The sequence below is a fragment of the Rousettus aegyptiacus genome, unplaced genomic scaffold, assembly GCF_014176215.1.
Source record: "Rousettus aegyptiacus isolate mRouAeg1 unplaced genomic scaffold, mRouAeg1.p scaffold_m13_p_17, whole genome shotgun sequence".
NCBI lineage: Eukaryota > Metazoa > Chordata > Mammalia > Chiroptera > Pteropodidae > Rousettus > Rousettus aegyptiacus.
This window is the reverse complement of record NW_023416292.1, coordinates 15,631,867-15,651,666: the sequence shown is the minus strand read 5'-3', so window position 1 is coordinate 15,651,666 and position 19,800 is coordinate 15,631,867. Positions and strand designations below refer to the sequence as shown.

General features: G+C 36.1%; 1 protein-coding gene and 2 pseudogenes across 4 annotated transcripts in view; 1 reads left to right on the top strand and 2 right to left on the bottom strand.

Annotated features, from left to right (window-relative positions):
- Positions 1–19,800, top strand: part of AXDND1 (axonemal dynein light chain domain containing 1) — a 46,035-nt gene that overhangs the window by 8,327 nt on the left and 17,908 nt on the right. For 3 of the 4 annotated variants that reach the window (XM_036234562.1, XM_036234561.1, XM_036234563.1), the window contains exons 5-16: positions 651–771; positions 1,123–1,208; positions 3,132–3,188; positions 4,386–4,488; positions 6,055–6,176; positions 8,032–8,172; positions 8,857–8,961; positions 14,200–14,320; positions 14,747–14,848; positions 15,702–15,862; positions 16,999–17,071; positions 18,739–18,973. In XM_036234562.1, the coding sequence (XP_036090455.1) occupies positions 651–771; positions 1,123–1,208; positions 3,132–3,188; positions 4,386–4,488; positions 6,055–6,176; positions 8,032–8,172; positions 8,857–8,961; positions 14,200–14,320; positions 14,747–14,848; positions 15,702–15,862; positions 16,999–17,071; positions 18,739–18,973 (1,427 nt within the window). The remainder of the gene's footprint in view (positions 1–650; positions 772–1,122; positions 1,209–3,131; positions 3,189–4,385; positions 4,489–6,054; positions 6,177–8,031; positions 8,173–8,856; positions 8,962–14,199; positions 14,321–14,746; positions 14,849–15,701; positions 15,863–16,998; positions 17,072–18,738; positions 18,974–19,800) is intronic. The other variant, XM_036234564.1, reaches the window with a different exon arrangement.
- On the bottom strand, positions 7,460–7,578 carry LOC118613200 (annotated as a pseudogene).
- LOC118613135 lies at positions 13,152–13,270 on the bottom strand (annotated as a pseudogene).

Genomic DNA, 19,800 nt, shown 5'->3' with positions numbered 1-19,800 from the left:
CTTGGCAGATGTGAATGAGGTTAAGGACCTTGAGGTGGAGAGTGTTCCTGAATTCTCAGAATGGGCCCAAACTAATTAATTACCTGAGTCTTTAAAAATGGGAAAGGAGAGCGGTTGACAGGAACATCCGAGACGAGATAGCAGGAGGAGGACAGATTCGGAGCGGGAGCGGGATTCAGCCTGCCGCTGCTGGCTTCGAGGCTGGAGGAAGGGAAGGCACACGCTAGCAATTGCCGTTGGCCACTGGAAGCCGGGATTGGCCCTCAGGGGGTACCATCAAGGAAATCGGGGTCTCGGTCTCACAATCGCAAGGAACTGAATTCCGTTAACAACCCAGATGACCACCAAATCCTCCCCATTTCAGAGCAAAGCAGTAAAATACAAAACAACCAAACAAATAGCCCCAGAGTAGCGTTTTTTGACAGCTCTATCAGGCAGAGTTCAGTGTAGAAAGTAAAACACTCTAAATAGTTTAAGCAGGAAATCGAAAAAAATTTTTTAAATCATTGGAAAGGCTGAAGTATGGAATAAGGAGACCAGTTTTGTGCTCCTTTTTTACCCATGGGAAGGAAGGGTGTTGACCTTACCCACTGTCATCCAGTAGCCAGACAGAAAATCCAGTTTGTGAATATATTTTTCTTATTTTTTAGGGATATTTCTTTTCTGTATGATGTTAGATATGTTAAAGGAGAGACTAAGGAGGGTGTACTTTGTCCCCCACATTCGGACCACTCATTACAGCCACGGGATGGTGTCATTGTGCCTCGTAAGGTAAATAAAAGTATTTGACTAATAATTTCCTCTTCGTCTCTCCAAGTTGTAGAATTCTTGTATTGGGGATATTGCTAAGGTAAATTGTAAATTCCTATTGGATTTTAAAGAGCCAATGGATTTCTGAGTGGGACATCTGTAACTAATGTTGACACCAAGGTTAATCTTTAATTTAATGTGTGCTCTGCTAAAAGTTTTTTTTTTACTACTTACCACGTCCCATATTACCAATATTATTATTTTCCTAATCAAAATCTCTTAATAGATAGTATCTTTTTGAGGCAGGAATTAGGGTGTGTGCAATTCAGTTTTTTTTCATCTACTAATATTTTTATACTTTTTCTTTTTAAGCCAAAGAAAATAACAGATACTTTGATTCCTGAAGAATTTCATATTGTATCAAATACAGGAGTTTCAGGTTTGGAGTGCTACGATGAGTGAGTACTTTGGTATATACTGAATATCTGACAAGTTGAACTGTTTCCTCCTTCCCACACATACAGGAACCTGAGAACAGGTCATTCACCTACCTGGGCAGTATCCACACTGAAATGAGGAAACATGGCCTACCGTCCGGATGCAATTTAAGGAAATCAATTTAAGAGCTAATGAAAAAATCTTACTTGAGAGAGTTTGGGATTTTAGTGATTAAATTGTTCTCTGTCTTTTCCTACTGTTAAATTTTGAATTAAAAAAAAAATGGATCTTGTTCTGAATGCTCGACTATGCCTGTTGAGAATGGTTTCGAGCAATGACCACAGAGATAAAGGAAAGTAGCCCTTGAAGCTGGATTCTCGTAATGCATGATTGTTAGGCTCAGCTCCAGACCGCAGATGCTTCATCTCAGGTTTCCTTGATTCCTATTTATGGGATTGAAAATTGGATCTTGCTTTTATTTTCCGAAACAGCACTTGAATGTTTCATGGTTTAAAAGACTAGTTATAATAAAACACCCAGAAGCTGTCAGTCTTTTTACCTTATCCAGTATGTATGTTATATGGTATTTCCTTATGATGGTGCATTTCAGAACAGTATTTGCTAAGGAGAACTACATTTTGGGGGTAACTTTTAATTTTTATATAATTTCAATATTATAGAAAAGTTACAAAAATAGAACAAGGAACTCCCATGTACCCTCGATCGTGATTCACTAGGTGCTTCATTTGCTTTAATACACATGTGTGGGCACGCATGTTCACACACACACATACACACACACATGCATTTAAATATTGAAGAGTAAGCTGGAAAGACATCATGACCCTTTATCGCCAAATACTTTATTTAGTGTATATTTCCTAGCAACCCATTAGATATAGTTCTTTTTGATGACTTTTTTAGCTTTATCATTTCTATATTTATTAGTTAGCATTTTACCATATGGACTCATGGACTTCTGGTTTTCTTCAGTGGATTATAATTCTTTACTATCATTATTTATTTTGATGTTCAAAAATTTTCAGATCTGGGCCAATGCCAGCTCCTTTGAGCTGGCTTTTGCGTTGTTTAGGCATGCCCCCATCATTGTTTGAAGGTTGCCTTATTTTCTAGCTCAATAAGATTTCTAAGTTCATCTTGTATTTCCCAACTGCAGCTCTGGGATGAGCTCTGGGTCTCTTCTCCAAGGAGTACTGATTCCTTTGAATGGAGAATGGTACTTAGAAAGCAAGATCTGGGTGCTAGGTGTGCTCATTGCTCTTGGGCTATCACTGCTTCGAGTCCTCTCACACTCGTTTTTGAAACTTTATTTTGAGTCTTCATATCCCCTTGAGATTTTTCACTCATCTAAATTCAGAAAATGGAACTTATTAACCAACTGTGTTCCAGTAGAGGGCAGAACCAAAGAAAATGCTTATTAAGACAAAAGATATAAATAGCAATGAATTTAAAGATTACCTTGTGGTTCTCAATTGTGATACTCATCTAGGTGTAGACAAGCAAATGCAGAGCACAGATATGGCTAGGAGTCAGGAAAACTGTCTTCTAGTTTCATCTCTACTTCTTGCTAATTTTATAACCCGTTTAGTCACTTAACTTTGTTGACTTCGGTGTTCTTAGAACATCTTTCCATCTTTGAAAAGGCTTTTTAAAAAATGAATTAAGGAAATTTTCATATTGTGACATATTAAGGAATATGATTAAATCTCCTTTACTAAAAACTGTTCCAGATACAACTATCATCGCATCTGTGTCTTAGATATCTAAGACTATTTAGGATCTTGTGTGCAAAATGGTGGACCTTACTGGTTGCCTTTAAACTTCTCAATTCCATGAGGTCTTAATTTTATCACGTTGTGATATATGATAAACAGGCCAAATGATGTTCTTGCAATAACATTTACCTGTCTTATTTATTGCAGCAAATATACTACTCTCCTCACAGATAGTGAAAATAGGCTATTGGTCTTCCCATCCATGTAAGTACAGTTTATTTTTTAAAGTGTTTTTTAGAAAGAATATACATATATATTCTTTTTGTTGGTACTTTACACACACACACACACACACACACACACACACACACACTAAAATGACAGCAGAAACCCAAGACAGTAATTGCCTACAAATCTGTCATCTAATCAGTGTTTTTTGTCCAATTGCATATCATCTTAACAGCCATTCAGTTTTTACGTGTTAATAATATTTAAGTATTAATATGCTTTTTTTTACAGTTTTAATTCTTTATATTGTTTTTAAATTTTATTTTATTGTGGTAAGAACACTTAATGTGAGATTTGCCCTCTTCATGAATTTTTAAGTGTGCAGTACAGTTAACTATGGGTACAGTGTTGTGTAGCAGATCTGTAGAACTTATTCACCTTGCATACCCGAAGCTTTTCACCTGTTAATTAGCAATTTCCCATTTCCCTCTCCTGCTAGCCCCTGGAAAGCACTCTTCCCCTCTCTGATTCTATGTGTTTGACTATTGTAGGCACCCCATGTAAGCGGGATCATTCCGTATCTGTCCTTCTGAAACCGGCTTATTTTACTTAGCTTGCTACCCACCAGGTTCATCTGTGCTGTTGCATACTTATGTACCACATTTTTTTAATCCATTCATCCATCGATGGACTTCTGTATTATTTCCACATGTTGTGACTAGTGCTGCAAAGAAAATGGGCTTGCTAATATCTCTTCGAGATCCTGATTTCAGTTCTTTTGGATAAATACTCAGAAGCGGGATTGCTGGATCATATATAAAATACTTTTATATTCTACATTTAACCACTAATATTTCTCCATGTCACTATGGTATTTTTTTTTTTCTTTGTCCCTTTTCCTCTCTTACATTGTGAAGTAACCAGTATTAACAGCTTAGTGTTTATCGCTCTACAATTTTCTGTGTTCTTACAATCACACACAGTAGGTATATAGAATTTTGGGAGGGGGGAGCATTATTTTCTTTTTTGAAAGAATTATACTATTTTTATTTTTTTAAAAGACTATATTACTGATATTACACTGGATCAGTACTTATAGGTCTAATGCTTTAAGATATCATGAATATGCCATGGTATATACATCTTCTTTATACATACGATATTCTTTTTTTGTGATTTGAGAATGACCCGTTATGACACTAAGTACATAATTCTGCCACCTTAATCTTTTAGGAAACCTAACAAAAGGGTAGAAGTGGTCCAGCTGAATAATGTGATGGATACTATGCTAGAGAGGGCTGGCGTGGAAAATCAGGAATACACAGGGCCAACCAAGGTAATTGTGAAGATCACTATAACCTAGTGCTTAAAAACGTGTCCTCCGGATGGTGGAATGCCTGGAATGGCATCTTGGCCCTGCCATTTATTAACTGGTGACCCTGGGCAAGTCATTTGTGCCTCCGTTTCCTCGTCTGTACATTAGAGGTGATAATGGCATTTACCTCATAAGGTCGTAGTGGAGAGTTAAGTGGCACAATGAATGTGAAGGGCCAAGAACAGCGCCTGGCACGTGGCAAACACTGTACGGTTCCTTGTCCGCACCGTTGACTCTTGAGCAACACGGGTTTGAACTACGCAGTCCACTTCTACGTGGGTTTTTTTCAGTAAATTGTAAATATTTTTTCTTATGATTTTCTTGATAAAATTTTCTCTAGGTTTATTGTAAGAATACAGTTTATAATACATATAACATACAAAATATGTGTTAATTGACTGTTTATGTTATTGGTAAGGCTTCTGGTCAATAATAGGCTGTTAGTAATTAAGTTTTTAGGGAGTCAGAAGTTATACTTGGATCTTTGACTGCATGGGGGGTCGGCGCTCCTAACCCCCATGTTGTTCAGGGGTCATCTCTAGGATCATTACTCTATTTCATTGACTGCAAGGCACCATCGATTACAAGACCTTTACTGTTTTACGTACCAATAAAAGGCACTGCCAATTAAATCATACTTTCTCACCACTTATAATTTTAATTTTGTGCTTAATGAAAGGGCCCCTTCAGTCTTACATAGATACAGATTTATTTCTTTATGAAGGCTATTTCTTTTTTGGTTTTTAAATTTTTATTTTTATAGAATTTGAAACTCATAGGTAGGCTCAACATAAGGCATTCTTGTGTAACCTTTACCCAGATTTGCCAATTATTTACATCCTGCCCTACCTGCTTCATCATTCTCTCTTCCTCTCTACCTATCTCTATGTGTACAGTTTTTTCTGAACTGTTTTAGAGTAAGCTGGCAAAATCATGCCTCGTTACCACCAAACATTTCAGGATATACTTCCTGTGGAAGAGGACTTTATCTTACATATCTATAATTCAGTTATCAGAATCAGGAAACTTAATATTGATATTATAGTTCAGATTCAAATTTTGGATTTACCAGTCATCCCTATAATGGCTTTATAGCTATTTCCCCCTCTATTTCAGGATCCCAGGATCCCACAGTGCTTTTGTCATGTTCCTTTAGACAACTGTCATCTAAAGTAGTTCTTTGGGTTTTTTTGACCTTGGTATTTGGAATAACGCAGGCCAGTTATTCTGTAGAATGTTACTCAATTTTGGTTCGTCTGCTGTACACTCATGATCAGGTTCAGGTTTTATATTTTGCGCAGATATAACAGAAGTGATATTGTGACCTCAATGCATCATATAAAGAGATGTAATGATCAGATACAGATTTTTTAAAATGTAATTTTTGTATACATAACTTTACAAAGGAAAATGTAAGTGAAATAAATAAGGTATATCTAAAACTTATTTACATTTAGAATGCTTAACTTCTAAAATGGTTTTTACCGACAAGACTGTAATAAATGCTAATTAACTTACTTCTGCTAGATGCACAAACTACTGCATATATTGAAGAAGGAACAGACCATTTACAATACTGTATTTCATGAACTTATTCGACAAGTCAGTGTGGACTGTGCAGATAGAGGAGAACTACTGTCGAAAATCAGGTTAGAGCTCTTGTTGGAGAATTCCAGTTTCCTTCTGAATTTTATATTAGAATTATGTTTATATCTGCTTTTGAGAAAAATCACAAAAGCGCACTTCTCTATTGATAATAAGGAGCCTAATCGTATTTCTATTATATTTTCTGCAATAAACATATAATAGTTGAGAACCTCTTTAAGGTGATTTCTGTTGGGATGTTTGGCACCACATTCTTTTATGCTTGAGAGTGAAGTACTATGCGAAACAGTGGGGAAAAAGTATAGATTCTGCAGACAGACTGATCTGGTTTCAAATTATCATCTGTGTGTGACCTTGGTAAAAGGCTGAGCCTTAGTTTTCTCATCTGTAAATGAAGCTAATTTTCATTGTTTATTAATCATCAGTAATATTTATCGAATGTCTGCTTTGTCAGGCATTAACATGCTTCCTAGGTTTGTGGCGAGATTTAAATGAGAACATAGAATTAGGTGCTCACAAAAGTACACTTATAATTATTATAGATGATGATGATATATATTATTATTACTATAATTCTTCTTATGCCACTGATACTTTCCAAAAGCTGAAAGGAGAAGTAGAATTAGAATACCGACTTCCAATTCCACATCTGCAGCTTACTTGCCATAGAACCAGGCAGATCTCTGAATGTCTGTTTCTCCTGAATGAGCATTAATAATATAAATTTTCCCTTTTTGTTCACTGTCTGATTTATGGGAGCTGAGCCCCCCCCCCCCCATGCGATGGTGCTGAGAAACCAGGAGCAAAGCCATTAATAAAAGACTGATCATGATTAGACGCTAAGGAGTAAGTTGTTGGAACACCACCAGGAGCTGCAGAATGCCAAGTTAGAATGAGGATAGAGACAGCTGACTTCTGAGTTGTCAATCTCAGAACAAAGCCAGTAGAGATGGACGAGGAATCATGGCAGAGGAACTAGATGACCAACAGTGTATCCAGACCTTCCCCTTAGGAAGAGTAGGTGTAGGCGGGACTCTTCCAGCTGATTTCAGGAGGTAGCTTCTCAGAGCCAAAATAAGGTAAGATCCTATTCCAGAAAGTGTAGGCAGGAAGAGACAGGCCGGCAAGTCAAACCCAAAATCCTTTAAGAAAAGTTGAGTCAGATACCAGGGAGATAAAAAATGCTAACTCGGGAGTTCCAGAGATAGAATCAGAGTAGGGCTTCACAGCCCAGAATTTACACAGGGTGACTTTGGAGTGAGGAATACCAAGTCGGTGAGAACGAGCAGGAGGTCTGGGTTTTATTTGTTTGTTTTTTGTTTGTTTGTGCCTACAGTACCCTGTCTTCCTAGGTGGTCTCCTATCCAAGTACTAACAGGGCCCGACCCTGCTTACCTTCCGAGATCAGATGAGATCGGACACGTTCAGGGTGGCATGGCTGTAGACTAGTATTTATTTTTAAACGGGTGTCTTTTTACATTTTGGTCAATTTAAGAAAAGTAGTTTTATTCATGAATTCAACTATTTATAAAAATCCCACTGTATTCAAGGCACTCTTTTCAATGTTACAAATATGTAAATATATATGATATGTAGATATGGTTCTTATCCTCATAGATTTTATAATTTAGAAGAAGAAAAGTCTTAATTTTGTTTTACAGCTCAGACATTATATTCCAAATAATTATGACTCGTTAAAATTCTTCACAATTCACTCACTTGTGTAAACAAGGCAAGAATTCATTCAGTCTAGATCTCTTTTATTCCCTGTGTTGCTCTTCCCATATATCTTTGTGTCTCTTCACTGTTTCTTTCTCTAACATTACTTTTTCTCACGTAATTTTGCTCTTTTTTCCTTTTCTTCTGCATGATGTCTTATTTTTCCTCTTTTTCATGCAGAGAGCGGTATGTACAAATGCTCGACCAGATTGCCCGGCAAATGATTGACTTCTACAAAGACTTGGTAACTCAGCGAGTGATGGACCAGCGCATTTTAGAAGAACTGTACAATTTTAAGAATGTTATAGAGGAACTGACCAGGTAAAAACTGTGATTGTCTTAAATACAAACATCAAAGCCATATCTCTCAAGAAGGTAAAAAATCTTCAGGGAAAGTAGAATGGTTAAAGGTGGGGGGTCTCTTTTGTTCTCTTTTCACATTTAGCGAGAGAACAGAAAGGACTGGATATAGTTGTAGATGTAGATATTGAGAGTTAAACAGGGTAATGCAGAACTAGGGCTCTGTGTATATTCAATAGAGAAAACACTCTTGTTCTTTCTTCTAAGATAGGGATTTTTACCTTAATCAGGTTTACGGAACAGGGCCATACGAATGGATGTTAAGGGTCAAATGGCAAAGAGAATAAGCATTATATAGCAGCCAAGGTTAGTGATCAGCGAACCTTGTAGCAAGGTTAGCCGGCAAGAATGAAGAGGTAGGATAGGCATGTCAGACGGGAAGACAGAGCAGTCTGGAGACCTTGCCTGTCAGCATTTACCTTCACTCCATTCTGAAGGATCACCCACATCTTTCTGCCTTTTCTGGCCAGCCCGATTCCATCCAAATGTACATAGATTTATTGATTTGGTACTTAAGGTGGAAGAACTGGGAAGAGCTGTACACAGGATAACTGAGAATATTCCTGAGTATAAATATGATTTCCTGCCTAGAAACTTTTTGGAAATCTTCAACTATGACTATAAAGTTTCTTTGCTTTATTTTAGGGAACTGTGTTTGGTTCGGGCACATGATAATAAATTAACAAAGGAGGCAGAGAAAGCCCACAAAGATTTGGCACAAGCTCTTTTAGATGCCGAAAAGAATGCCAAGTGAGTTACCAAATGTCACCTCTTATGTCATACTTGCTTCACACTTTATTTCAAAATTTTATAGAAACATTTGAAGTTTTTTTTTTTGTTACAACAGTGTAAGGTTTATTAAATATATTAACTCCTCTGAGCACTGTTGTAACATACATCTTACAAATGTCTTCTCACCTGAGAGTTTTCTAGAGGTGTACACCTAGTAATAGAATTACTCGGTCATAGGATATGCATAGCCTTACCTTGCTAAATGTTGCCAAATATTCCACAGAGTGGTTATTCCAGTATATTCTCTCATCAGTGTATGAGAGTTCTCTTTTGCACATATCTTTTATCATTTGGGTGAGTACGAAAAGGTATCTGTTTTTTACTTGCTTTTTCCTAATTAGTAGTGTGAGTCTAATTCATTTTTAGATTTCAGGGAACCTACTTTGGTCCTAATTTGTATTCTATTTCAGGGGTTAGCAAACTTTTTCCGTAAAGGGTCAGATGGTGAAATATGTTTTCTAACGCAACTACTCAATCAACTCTGCCTTTGTGACATGTGCCATTGTAGTACAGAAGCAGCCAAGGACAGACAGTTCTAGAATGTGTCTGTGCTCCAATAAAACTTTGTTTGATTTTGTAACATTTTCATGTATAAGTGGAGTATTTTTTTCTACTTTTTTTAACTATTAAAATATAAAATAAAATTAAATATGTAAGAAATTTTAAAAATTAAATTTTTAGCTTGTACTATACAAGCAACAAGTGGTGGGCCTATACGCCCACAGGATGTAGTTTATTGGCCTCTATTTTATTTCATTTTTTGTTAGAATTTTAATTATTAGAAGCTCTTGAGAATATGTCAAAAGATATATCTGATTGCATTTTAAATTTTTTTATTTAGTCAATTAAAAATGATATTCTTATATTATCATAGAAGTAGCACATGTACCTTATAAGAAAATTAGAAAATACAACCAAGCAAGAATGAATAAAAAATATCACAGTCTCATCACCCATAGATTACTGCTATAAACATCTCAGTGTATATTCTTGTTGGTCTTTTTTTCTGCGTATATGTAAACACATGCATTTTTTTCAAACCACAATGGTATTGTATATACTATTACATAGCCTGTTTGTTTTTAGTCAACAATCTCTATTTCAATAAATTTTCACTTCATTAAATTATGCAGGTCATATTCAGATTTTCGTAATTCTTTCCAAAATATATTTCGCATTTAGTTGTCCAAACCAATATCCAATCTGAACCACACATTGTATCTTTTTTGGTGTTCCTTTTAATTCATCATAGTCCTCTGCTTTTTTTTTTAACTTGTGAAGAGTGACTATATTTTTTAAATGTCAAGAAAAATACAAATATATCCAAAATCTAAATTTAAAAAATAGATTCTTACTTTTATTCTATTTCATTTCTTACTAGAATGAGAGGGAGGTACCTTGATCATTTTTTGCCTACTGAATGTCCTGTTGTTTTCTATAGCTGATTGACCCTTCCTGTCTTAGTAGATAACGGTTCTATATGTTATTTTCTATTTGTATACCTCTAATACTACCTCTCTGTCCGCCTTCTGAGTCGATGACCTTGCCTTCTAAAAAGTAGAAGCAAACAGAACTCAAGTTCCCCTTCCTCCATCTACCTACCCACCTGCATATGTGCTCATATAATCTGTCTTCCCTTCTCTCACTGTGGATGGACTGTCTTCTCCTTTCTAAGGCCAGTCTCTCTATTCGTGTACTATCATAACCCCTCTTACCTACTTGGGATATTTTCAGCAGCTATTCTCTGTTTTCCTTATATCATTAATTTTTTCCCCTCTCCCCTGATTAATTCCATCACTATACAAATAGCTATACTTACTCCCATCATAAAAACAAGCCAAAAAACCTCCCAAGTCTCTTAGGACCACAGAGCCCCTTCTAACTTTGGCTCCATTTCTCTTCTCCCTTTATAGTAAACTCGTTTAAAACTTTGTCATACTCATTATCCCCATTTCCTGCCCTCTCATTATCACTAGAACCCACTCCAGTTAGGCTTTCAGCCCCATCAGTCCACCAAAATGTCCTTGTTAGAGTCACCGGCAACTTTCATATTGCTAAATCCAAAGGTTGATTCTCAGTTCTCATTACGGTGACTTATCAGCAGTACTTGCTTTTACTTGAAATGATGTCTTTCAGTATATTATACTCGCCTAGTTTCCCTTCTACTGTCATTTCCTTCTTACTCGTATCCCTTGCAAGTTCCATTTCACCAGTTTCTAAATGTTGGAATGCTTGTTCCTTGCATCTTTGCTCTGTATATACTCCTCAAATGAACCCATTTGGTTTCCTGGGTTTCAACTAACAGATTTGTATCTCCAGCTTTACCTTCTCCACAAATTTGTGTCCTCAGCTTCAAATTCCTCCCTGAATACCAGACTTACGTATTCAACAATCTTAACATTTCTACTTAGATGCCTAACATTCCCAAGCTAAATTCTTGTTCTTCCCCCAGAACTCACTCTTTCCATACTCTTTCCCATTTCAGTTAGTGGCAGCTCCATCCTTCGAGTTTCTCTGGCCAAAAATCTTGATGTCATCCTTTATCCTTTTCTTTCTCTCACATCTCACATCTCTTCATCAGGAAATTCTACAAATCTCCGTTCGTTATGTATGCAAAATCTTGACCACTTTCACTGTGACCGTCTTTATCTCTTGCTTGGAGTATTGCAGTAACCTGTGAATGGCCTTTTTACCTCTGCCTTTACACTACTGTAATCTGTTCTTCATCTACTAGCCAGTGTGATCTATTAAAATATGACTCAAATGTCATCTCTCTGCTCAAAGTTCTTAAGTACCTCCTCATCTAATTAAAAAAAAAAACTTTAAAAAATGCTTTACAACATTCATCCCACTAGAATTTCTCCGATGTTGCCTACTTCATTCTAGACACGCTTGATTTTGTGCTGTTTCTTGATCACACGAGACGGGCTCCCACTTCGGGGCCTTGGAATCCTGTGTGGCTCCTTCTTTCTTCCTTCAGACCTTCGCTCAAATGTCTTCTCAGTAAGGTCTTTCCTGATACCGCTGTTTAAAACTGCCACACACTTCACATGCTCGGCCTCCTTTCCCTGACTTATTCTTATTCACTGCACTATCACTACTTAATGCATTGTTTTATTAGTTTATTATCTCTTCTGAATACATTTTATAAGGGCAAAAGTTTTTTTTTGTTTTATTTCATTTTGAACACTACCTGGAATATAGTAGGCACTAAATAGATATTTGCCGAATGAATTAAAAATAAACTAGAATTTCTTTTGTGCTAATGTTTATGATAAGAAGAAAATCAGAGAGAAGGGAAAGGAAAGGGAGACAGAAATCTCTTTTTCTGTAAAAAAAATATGATGGTTCTGAAGTGGGATGGGTTTTCTTTTATGATTAGAAATTTTTCTTTTTTTTTTATTTTGGGAGTCAAAAGGCAGGTTTATTAGAAAAGGGGTCACACTCCACAAAGTGTGGTCTCCTCTCAGCGGCAGAGAGTGAGAGGGACAGTGCAAGGGACAGAGAGACAGAGAAAAGGGCCTGAGAGGGACTCAGAGGAACAGATACAGTAGGGACAAGGACAGTGAGAGAGACAGAGAAAAGGCTCTGAGAGGGACGCTGACGATAGTGAGAGACGGGGACCAAAATTTTTAATAACTTTTTTTTGATAATTTATTTTCTTGAAAACTTGGAAAATATGAAAACTTGTAAGTAAGGAAATAAAGAATATTCATAATTCTTTCTCTTAGAGTTAATGGCTTAATATTTTGGTATATATTTTTTTTCTATGTACTTTTTATAAAAACAAGATCAAACTGAATACATAATTTTAATCCTTTGGGCTTTCTCATTTTATATTATCACATGAAAAAATTTCCCATGTATCAAAGTATTAAGAATATGATCTTTAATTAGCCGCAGAGTATTTTCATCATAGAGCTACATCAGATATTTTGTTTGCCAATCCCTCGTTGTTGGACATTGAGGTTTCTGAATTTTTTCTTTTGCTATTATTTACAAGGGTCATTAATTATCTTTTTATTTTTTTTTTAATTTTTTTTTTTTTTTTTTTTTTTTTAGGCAAGGCAATCCTTGGTTGACCTCACAGATTACAAGGCTCTTGTGAACTTACAATCCTTTATTTTTTTTTATTTATTTATTTTTTACACCTACAGCACCTGGTCTTCCTAGGTGGTCTCTCATCCAAGTGCTAACCAGGCCTGACCCTGCTTAGCTTCCGAGATCAGAGGGGATTGGGCTTGTTCAAGGTGGCATGGCCATCGATTCTGTTTAAACTCAAGGTCTAACTTTCAGTCAAGTGCACAAATCTTAAGGATACAGCCTGTAGAAGTTTTGAATTTATATTCACCTTAAGTGTGACACTTAAGATGATTGGTTTTTTCTCAGTTACTTTGAACAAGTGGAAACCTCCAAATCAGAGGAGCTCTCAGGAATGATGCTGGTGGTTTCTGGCTTTCAGCAAAATTGAAAGAATTCTACATTGTTGGCCTTTAATCCTTACAGCACAGTTAATACTCCTGAGGAGGAAGTGTTTCAGGGGGGTTTGTCAGATGCTACCAGTGACTTTACGACTTCTTCGTTTGTTTTTAATCTCAGTCAAGCTTTTAATTTTAACAAGAGCTTTAGTATAAGTTAGAAGGAAGAGATATGTCCTGTAAACATGAAGAAAAAGTAGTTAAAAAAAAAAGGTACTTAATTATACTTAAGGTTTGGTTGGTTGGTAGGGAATTTCTTTAAATCTTATATTAATTATTTATAATTTTAAATATAGCGGCTCACGACTATTGGGCTTTGTGCCTTTAATAAAGAATCCTAATTCTATGAGAAAAAAAGTGTAACAATAAAACTACTATATTACTGCTACTTGTGTTCAAATTTTTCATTATAGTCTCCTAACACTAGAATACCATGTTGTGAAAATTCTAGTAGAAGAATATGATGAAAAATATTTAGAGCAGGGTAGAGTCTATTGAAATTTTACTTTAAAACTTTTGTAAGATTTATAAATTAAACGTGAACATTTTTTCTTCTATTTCTACTGTATATTAGTGTTATTAACATCTAGCAATTATACCATAATTGCCTTATGATGAGTTTTAAAGAAACACTTTACCTTTTTGAGAACAAAGTTATTTATTTATTTTTTTAAAAAAATACATATCCTATATAGCGGTTTCTTAATTTTTCTCTTAGAATTTTAGAAGAATACCATGACTTATATACATTACAAAGAGGAAGGATGGAGAATGATATTAAGCAGTTAATGGCAGAAAGAGATATCTGGAGCTCAGCTACCTACGAATTGGCCCTAAAGGTTGGTTGATCTGGAATGATGACTCAAACTTCTTTTTTGCCTGGATAAAGTTTCATTTTACAAATTTCAGTAATCTAGACAAAAATTTTCAAAATGAAGATGCATATTTAACTGATGAACGAAGTAGATATTACGGGCCTTGGAAAGAGAAAGTTACATTCTTCTCTTTGTTTTTTTACTATTGGGTACGTGGCTATTGCCCAATTAAGGGCTCTTTTTTTTTTTTCACCAGAACCTATGAAGTGTGAGCGGGATTCTTTTTCTGTTATTTTTGAACATGTAAAAAATTTCAGCTTTAATTTGTACTAGAAATAAATCATGAGTTAATGATTCATTGAAAAACTGATTTGAAATTGGCTTGGGTTTGATAAATGTTAGTGGTTTCTTAATGATTTAGGTTCTAAATTTTAGTACTTTTTAATATAGGTAATTGAAAAAAATCGAGTCATCTTGGCTAAAAGACTTTACCTCAATGAAAAAGGCTGGAGTAAATACGCTAAGCATTTCATCATACTGCTGTCAACCAAGGTAAGCCTCAGTTCACTTAAGTGATAGAAAAAGAGACTCCACTGTTAAGGATTGAGACTAGAAGAAGCCTTTGCTAAATTTCTAGATTAAACTTTAAGTATAGTTTTATATTTGTGCTTTGTTGTGGGCAGAATGAAAGAAATCTGAGGAAAGGCTAATAAAGGCTCTTCTTTATTTTTGTCTTCTAGTTAAAGCAATTTAAGCAATTTATCTAAGTTAATAACACTACAAATGTTATAGAGTTATTCTGTTAACTAGTATTTAAGTAGCTGTGCTTATTGAAACAATTGCATTATCGATACATTCTGTGCAACTTTTGGGGAAAATTCAGTGAGCACACTAAGTTGAAAAGGAGGGAAGTGACATTTAGTGTTTCTAGAGTCAAACCATTTCAGAGGGGTTTGGTCATTTCATTTAATTCTTACAATAGTACCGTGAGATGTATATTAGGGTTTTGTTTTGTGGGTATGAAAGATTAATCTCAGATAGATTGAATAACATTCCCCAAGGTTACACAGCTGGTAAATGGCTAGGATTCACATTTGGTTCTGTTTGGCTTTGAAATTTCTGTTCTTTCCAGTGTACCACACTGCTTCCCATTAAAGTCCTATGGGGAAATTGGGCTCATGTTGCAAAGGGAAAAAATCTTGTCGCTAATACTTGAGGTGCCACGGAAATCCACCACCAAAGGGACTGCATGTCACTGATGATATTTTGAAAGGGGAATATCTTCAGTTTTTCGATCCATCTTTTATGGTTGTCTCTAGTATTACAATATTAATAATGGCCTGGTGTATGCTACTAAGTGTTTGTTAAATGAATAAATGGTTTGGTTCCATTCATTTTTTTTTAGGATACTTCAGATCTTGCACTGTTGCAGAAGTTGACACAGAAATGGAGAAACTTAGTGAAAAAATTTAAACAGGAATTAGAAGACAATGAAGAGTCTACAAGGGAGAAATTGCAACTGATTAAAGATGGCTTCATCAAATGTCAGCAGTTCTTTAGAAATAAGTAAGTCTCTTAGAATAATAATAAGAATCTCATTTTTCTGATTATGCTATGTCATATCTGATAACTCAGTCCAATTTTCCCCCTCTTTTTCTCTTTTACCTTGTAATTACTGTGACATAAATTTTGGTCAGATAAGCAGCAGGCCTTACAAAGGCACAGTCCTGCTAAGAGCTTGACCGGTCTTATAGTTTCTAGTGCTAATCATCTTGGTAGTCCATCCTGATTCTTCTACCTGTCTGCTCCTACTTCCATTTAAAGTCCAACTCTTCCCCCCCCCCCTTTTCTTTCTTTTTAAAATCAAGCCAACTTATGTCTTTACTATTGACAAACTCGAATATCTGGCTCTCTGCAAATTCTGTAGCATAGTACATGTGCAGAGAAGTGGAAACAATGGGTGGCTGGCTCTACTGCTATATAACAGTTAGAGAAATCTGACAGTGGAAGATGCTGCCTACAATGTAGTTAAGCCTAGGCTGGCTGACTAAATCATAGCCAAGTGTAGTGGGAATCTATACTTTGAATGCAAGACTCAACACGTCAAGGTACCATTTCCATTTCAAACTGAAAACAGTGGTTACAGTTTTTCATCTCCCCTAAGAGGTTTTCCACTTAGTAGATTTGGAAGTTCTGGAAGTTTCTATGGTTTGTTGACTCTCAGCTGGGAGGGGAGCACAGGAGGTGATGATTCTCTTCTCCCTTTCTCTTCAGGACCTTCTTTATCAAGAGCTATCTTCTCGTGAGACTTCAGAGATATTAAAGGAAACTCTTTCTTACCAGAGGTTGGGGCTTTGACCTAAATGTTGAGCCTTAATTATTCATTAGGCTTCTTTCTATTTATATATTGTTTCGGCAGCTATGCTCATCAGGAATTATTCTTATGGTGACCTAGTTTTGGATGCCAAAGACCCAGAGACCACCCTTTTAATACTCCCGTGGCCTGATTAGAGTCTGGATCTATATTTGTGTTTGTAAATTTAAAGATGGATGCCTCTGGGAGAGGGGTTGAACCTGGAAGGCATGCTTGGAAACCATTAAGGAGAAACATAGTATTAATTGTTAGATAGAGTGTAGATTCATGATTTTCCTTGTTTATACCCTGTTCTGAGACCCTACTCTTCTCTTTTCCCTTCTTTCAGTATGAACGCTTCATCCCTTAATGAAGGAAACACAGTTGCATCAATGCTTTCGGATTTCAAGCAGTGGCAAAAGGTAAGACTTTTCCGATACACAGCTGGTTATCAAAATCTTGCCACTTCTCACCTACAACTGAGTCATATATTTAAAAAATGCCATGTTATGTTTTATGAAAGACAAGGAAAACAGCAAGACTACAGGGGCTTTTAAAAATATGCTTAAATATTTTATTTTCAGTTATATTTTAGACTTTTGGGTCAAATAAAGTTAGGCTGCCAGAAAAGAAAAATATTGGGAAGAGATGCTTGGGTACCTCTGATTGTAAGATGTAAGTTACATTTGTGCCTCTCCTATACCTACCTGGCTTTTGTCTTTTTGTTTTTTGTTTTTTCATAATAAACACCTTTATTACAGGAGCTAAGACAGGAGGAGGATTTATTTGCCTTTGTGGACCTCGATTTTCCCCAGAACTCCAGCTCCTTGCCCTGTAGCACGTAGCCATCCGCTCGGCCGCTGGCCTGGTCTTGAAGCGGTATGTGCATGAAGCTCGCCCTGCTGGAACTGCTCCTCTAGAAGACTGCTGGTTTTGGCATTCTTTTTCCTTTCATCGTATTTCTTCTGAATTTTCTTTAATCATTTTTTGTTTAAAATCTCTTCCTCCTCAGGAGGCAGCCTGGCCCCCTCCTTGCGGCCCCGGGGGCAGTGCACAGTGGGATCCGCACCACTGTCGCTACGGTGGGTGTGCTGTCAGTGAGCACGATGCGATTCTACACTAGGGTCTTGGTGCGGCCAGTTCACTGTTGGCTGCATTGTAGGCAACATCGATAATCCTTGTTTTGCGCGTACAACACTCGGAGCCCCAGCAGAGAATTCTCAGAATTGAAGATGTTTGTTGTCCTGTATATTACGTAGCTAGTTTAGTGCCTTTTAAAATAGTTTATCTGGCAATTTGGACATTGCATGATTAAAATATGTAAAAAGTCATGCTTCTTTATTTAGTAGGAATAATAACAACTCACATTTATTAAGCTTTTACTCTGTCAGGCCGAAGGTGCTTTCCATACATTATCCTACTTACTCTCCATGGCAGCCACGTGATGCAGGTGTTATAGTATCCATCTCACAGATGCAGAAAATGAAGCTTAGAAATGTTAAGTAACTTGCCTACATTACTCATGATAGGTGACTGAGTCAGAATTTGAGTCCAGGTCTCTCCAACTACAGAATCCCTACCCTTAATGGCTCTGCTACATTGCTCCCCTGGACTAGTCACTCTTATTGAAGTGTGGGTGACTCGTTTCCATTATCCGAGTCACAAATAATACTTTATACTATATACAAATTATACTTTATTTTTTCCCGTAAATATTTGTTGATATACATAGGACTTGGATTTGGGGTTAGAAAGACAAATAAAGCATGAATGAAACACAATGATTACAGTCTAGGAACTTACCCATCTAAACAAATGTGTTAATCTTGACCAAAGCATATAGTAATTAAACACGCTCAGGTCTCTGAGACTTAATCGACTATCACTATTTTTTACTCACATAGGATTTAATGTAGTTATTTTTATGCTGGTAAACTATGGATTACCTTACAGGGTATCAAATTAATTTAAGTTCGCTTTAATTTTGAAAATTTTGAGAATCACCGGGAAGTAAAGATCTGGGTTGACTTTGATGCAATCATTAGTGGATAATGTGCTGATTTCTTTACCCCCCATTTTTACTCCCTAGATATTGAATGAAGATAAAGAAAAGTATACTGGGGATTTTCTGGTGTCAAAATATGATTCTCTCAAGATTATAAAATACTTACAGGAAAACTGGACAGATATTGGGTTTGGGATATTTCGCCGCCATAAAAGTATGGAGGGGGAGATGCCACCGGAGCAACAGTACATGGAGGACATTGTAAAAAGTATAAGAAAACTCTACAAAGAGTTTGAGATCAGAATAAACGGTGATAATGGTAAGAAAAACATGATAGATTGCCTGACATAAAGGATTTTAACAGTAATTATCTTCAATACAATTACTACTTAAAATGATACATGAACATAGTTTTAGAAACTAAGCAAAACCCTTGAGCATCGCTTCACTGAGATATAATTCATATAGAATACAATTCACCTATATAAAGTGTGCAGGTCAGTGATTTCGAGTGTATTCACAGGTGTGTGCGGTCATCACTACAGTTTTAGGATATTTTCATCAAAGCGAACCTCAAAAGGAGTCCTATGCCCTTGGGCTGTCACCCTCTTACCCTCTTGTCCTTGGCCCAGTCTTAATCCTGCTTTCTGTCTCTATAGATTTTTATACTCTGGACTTTTCATATGAACGGAACCAGATAATGTGTGATCGTTTGTGACTGACTTTTTTCACTTAGCATAATGTTTTAAAGATTCGTCTGTGTTTTAGCACGTATTTGTACTTTATTCATTTTTATGGTCAAATAATATTCCATTGTGTATATACATTTTGTTTATCACTTCATATGTTGATGGACATTCGGCGGTGCTTCCCCATGAAAATATATAGTGGGCAGAGAAAAAATGAGTTAGTTAATGGTTGGAAATAATGAGGAATCAAAATGATGAATGATAGTAAAATTAACATCATTTTGAGTACTCCGAAGAGGGTTTACCGAAAATATTTTCATCAAGGATAAGAAAAAGTTTACTTTTTAATTACTTCCCTTTATATACCTCTGAGATGAGATCATTTTTTAAAATTTTACAAATGAGGTAAGACAAAATTATAGAGAGGGTATTTTGCCACAATCTCCCAGTGAATCAA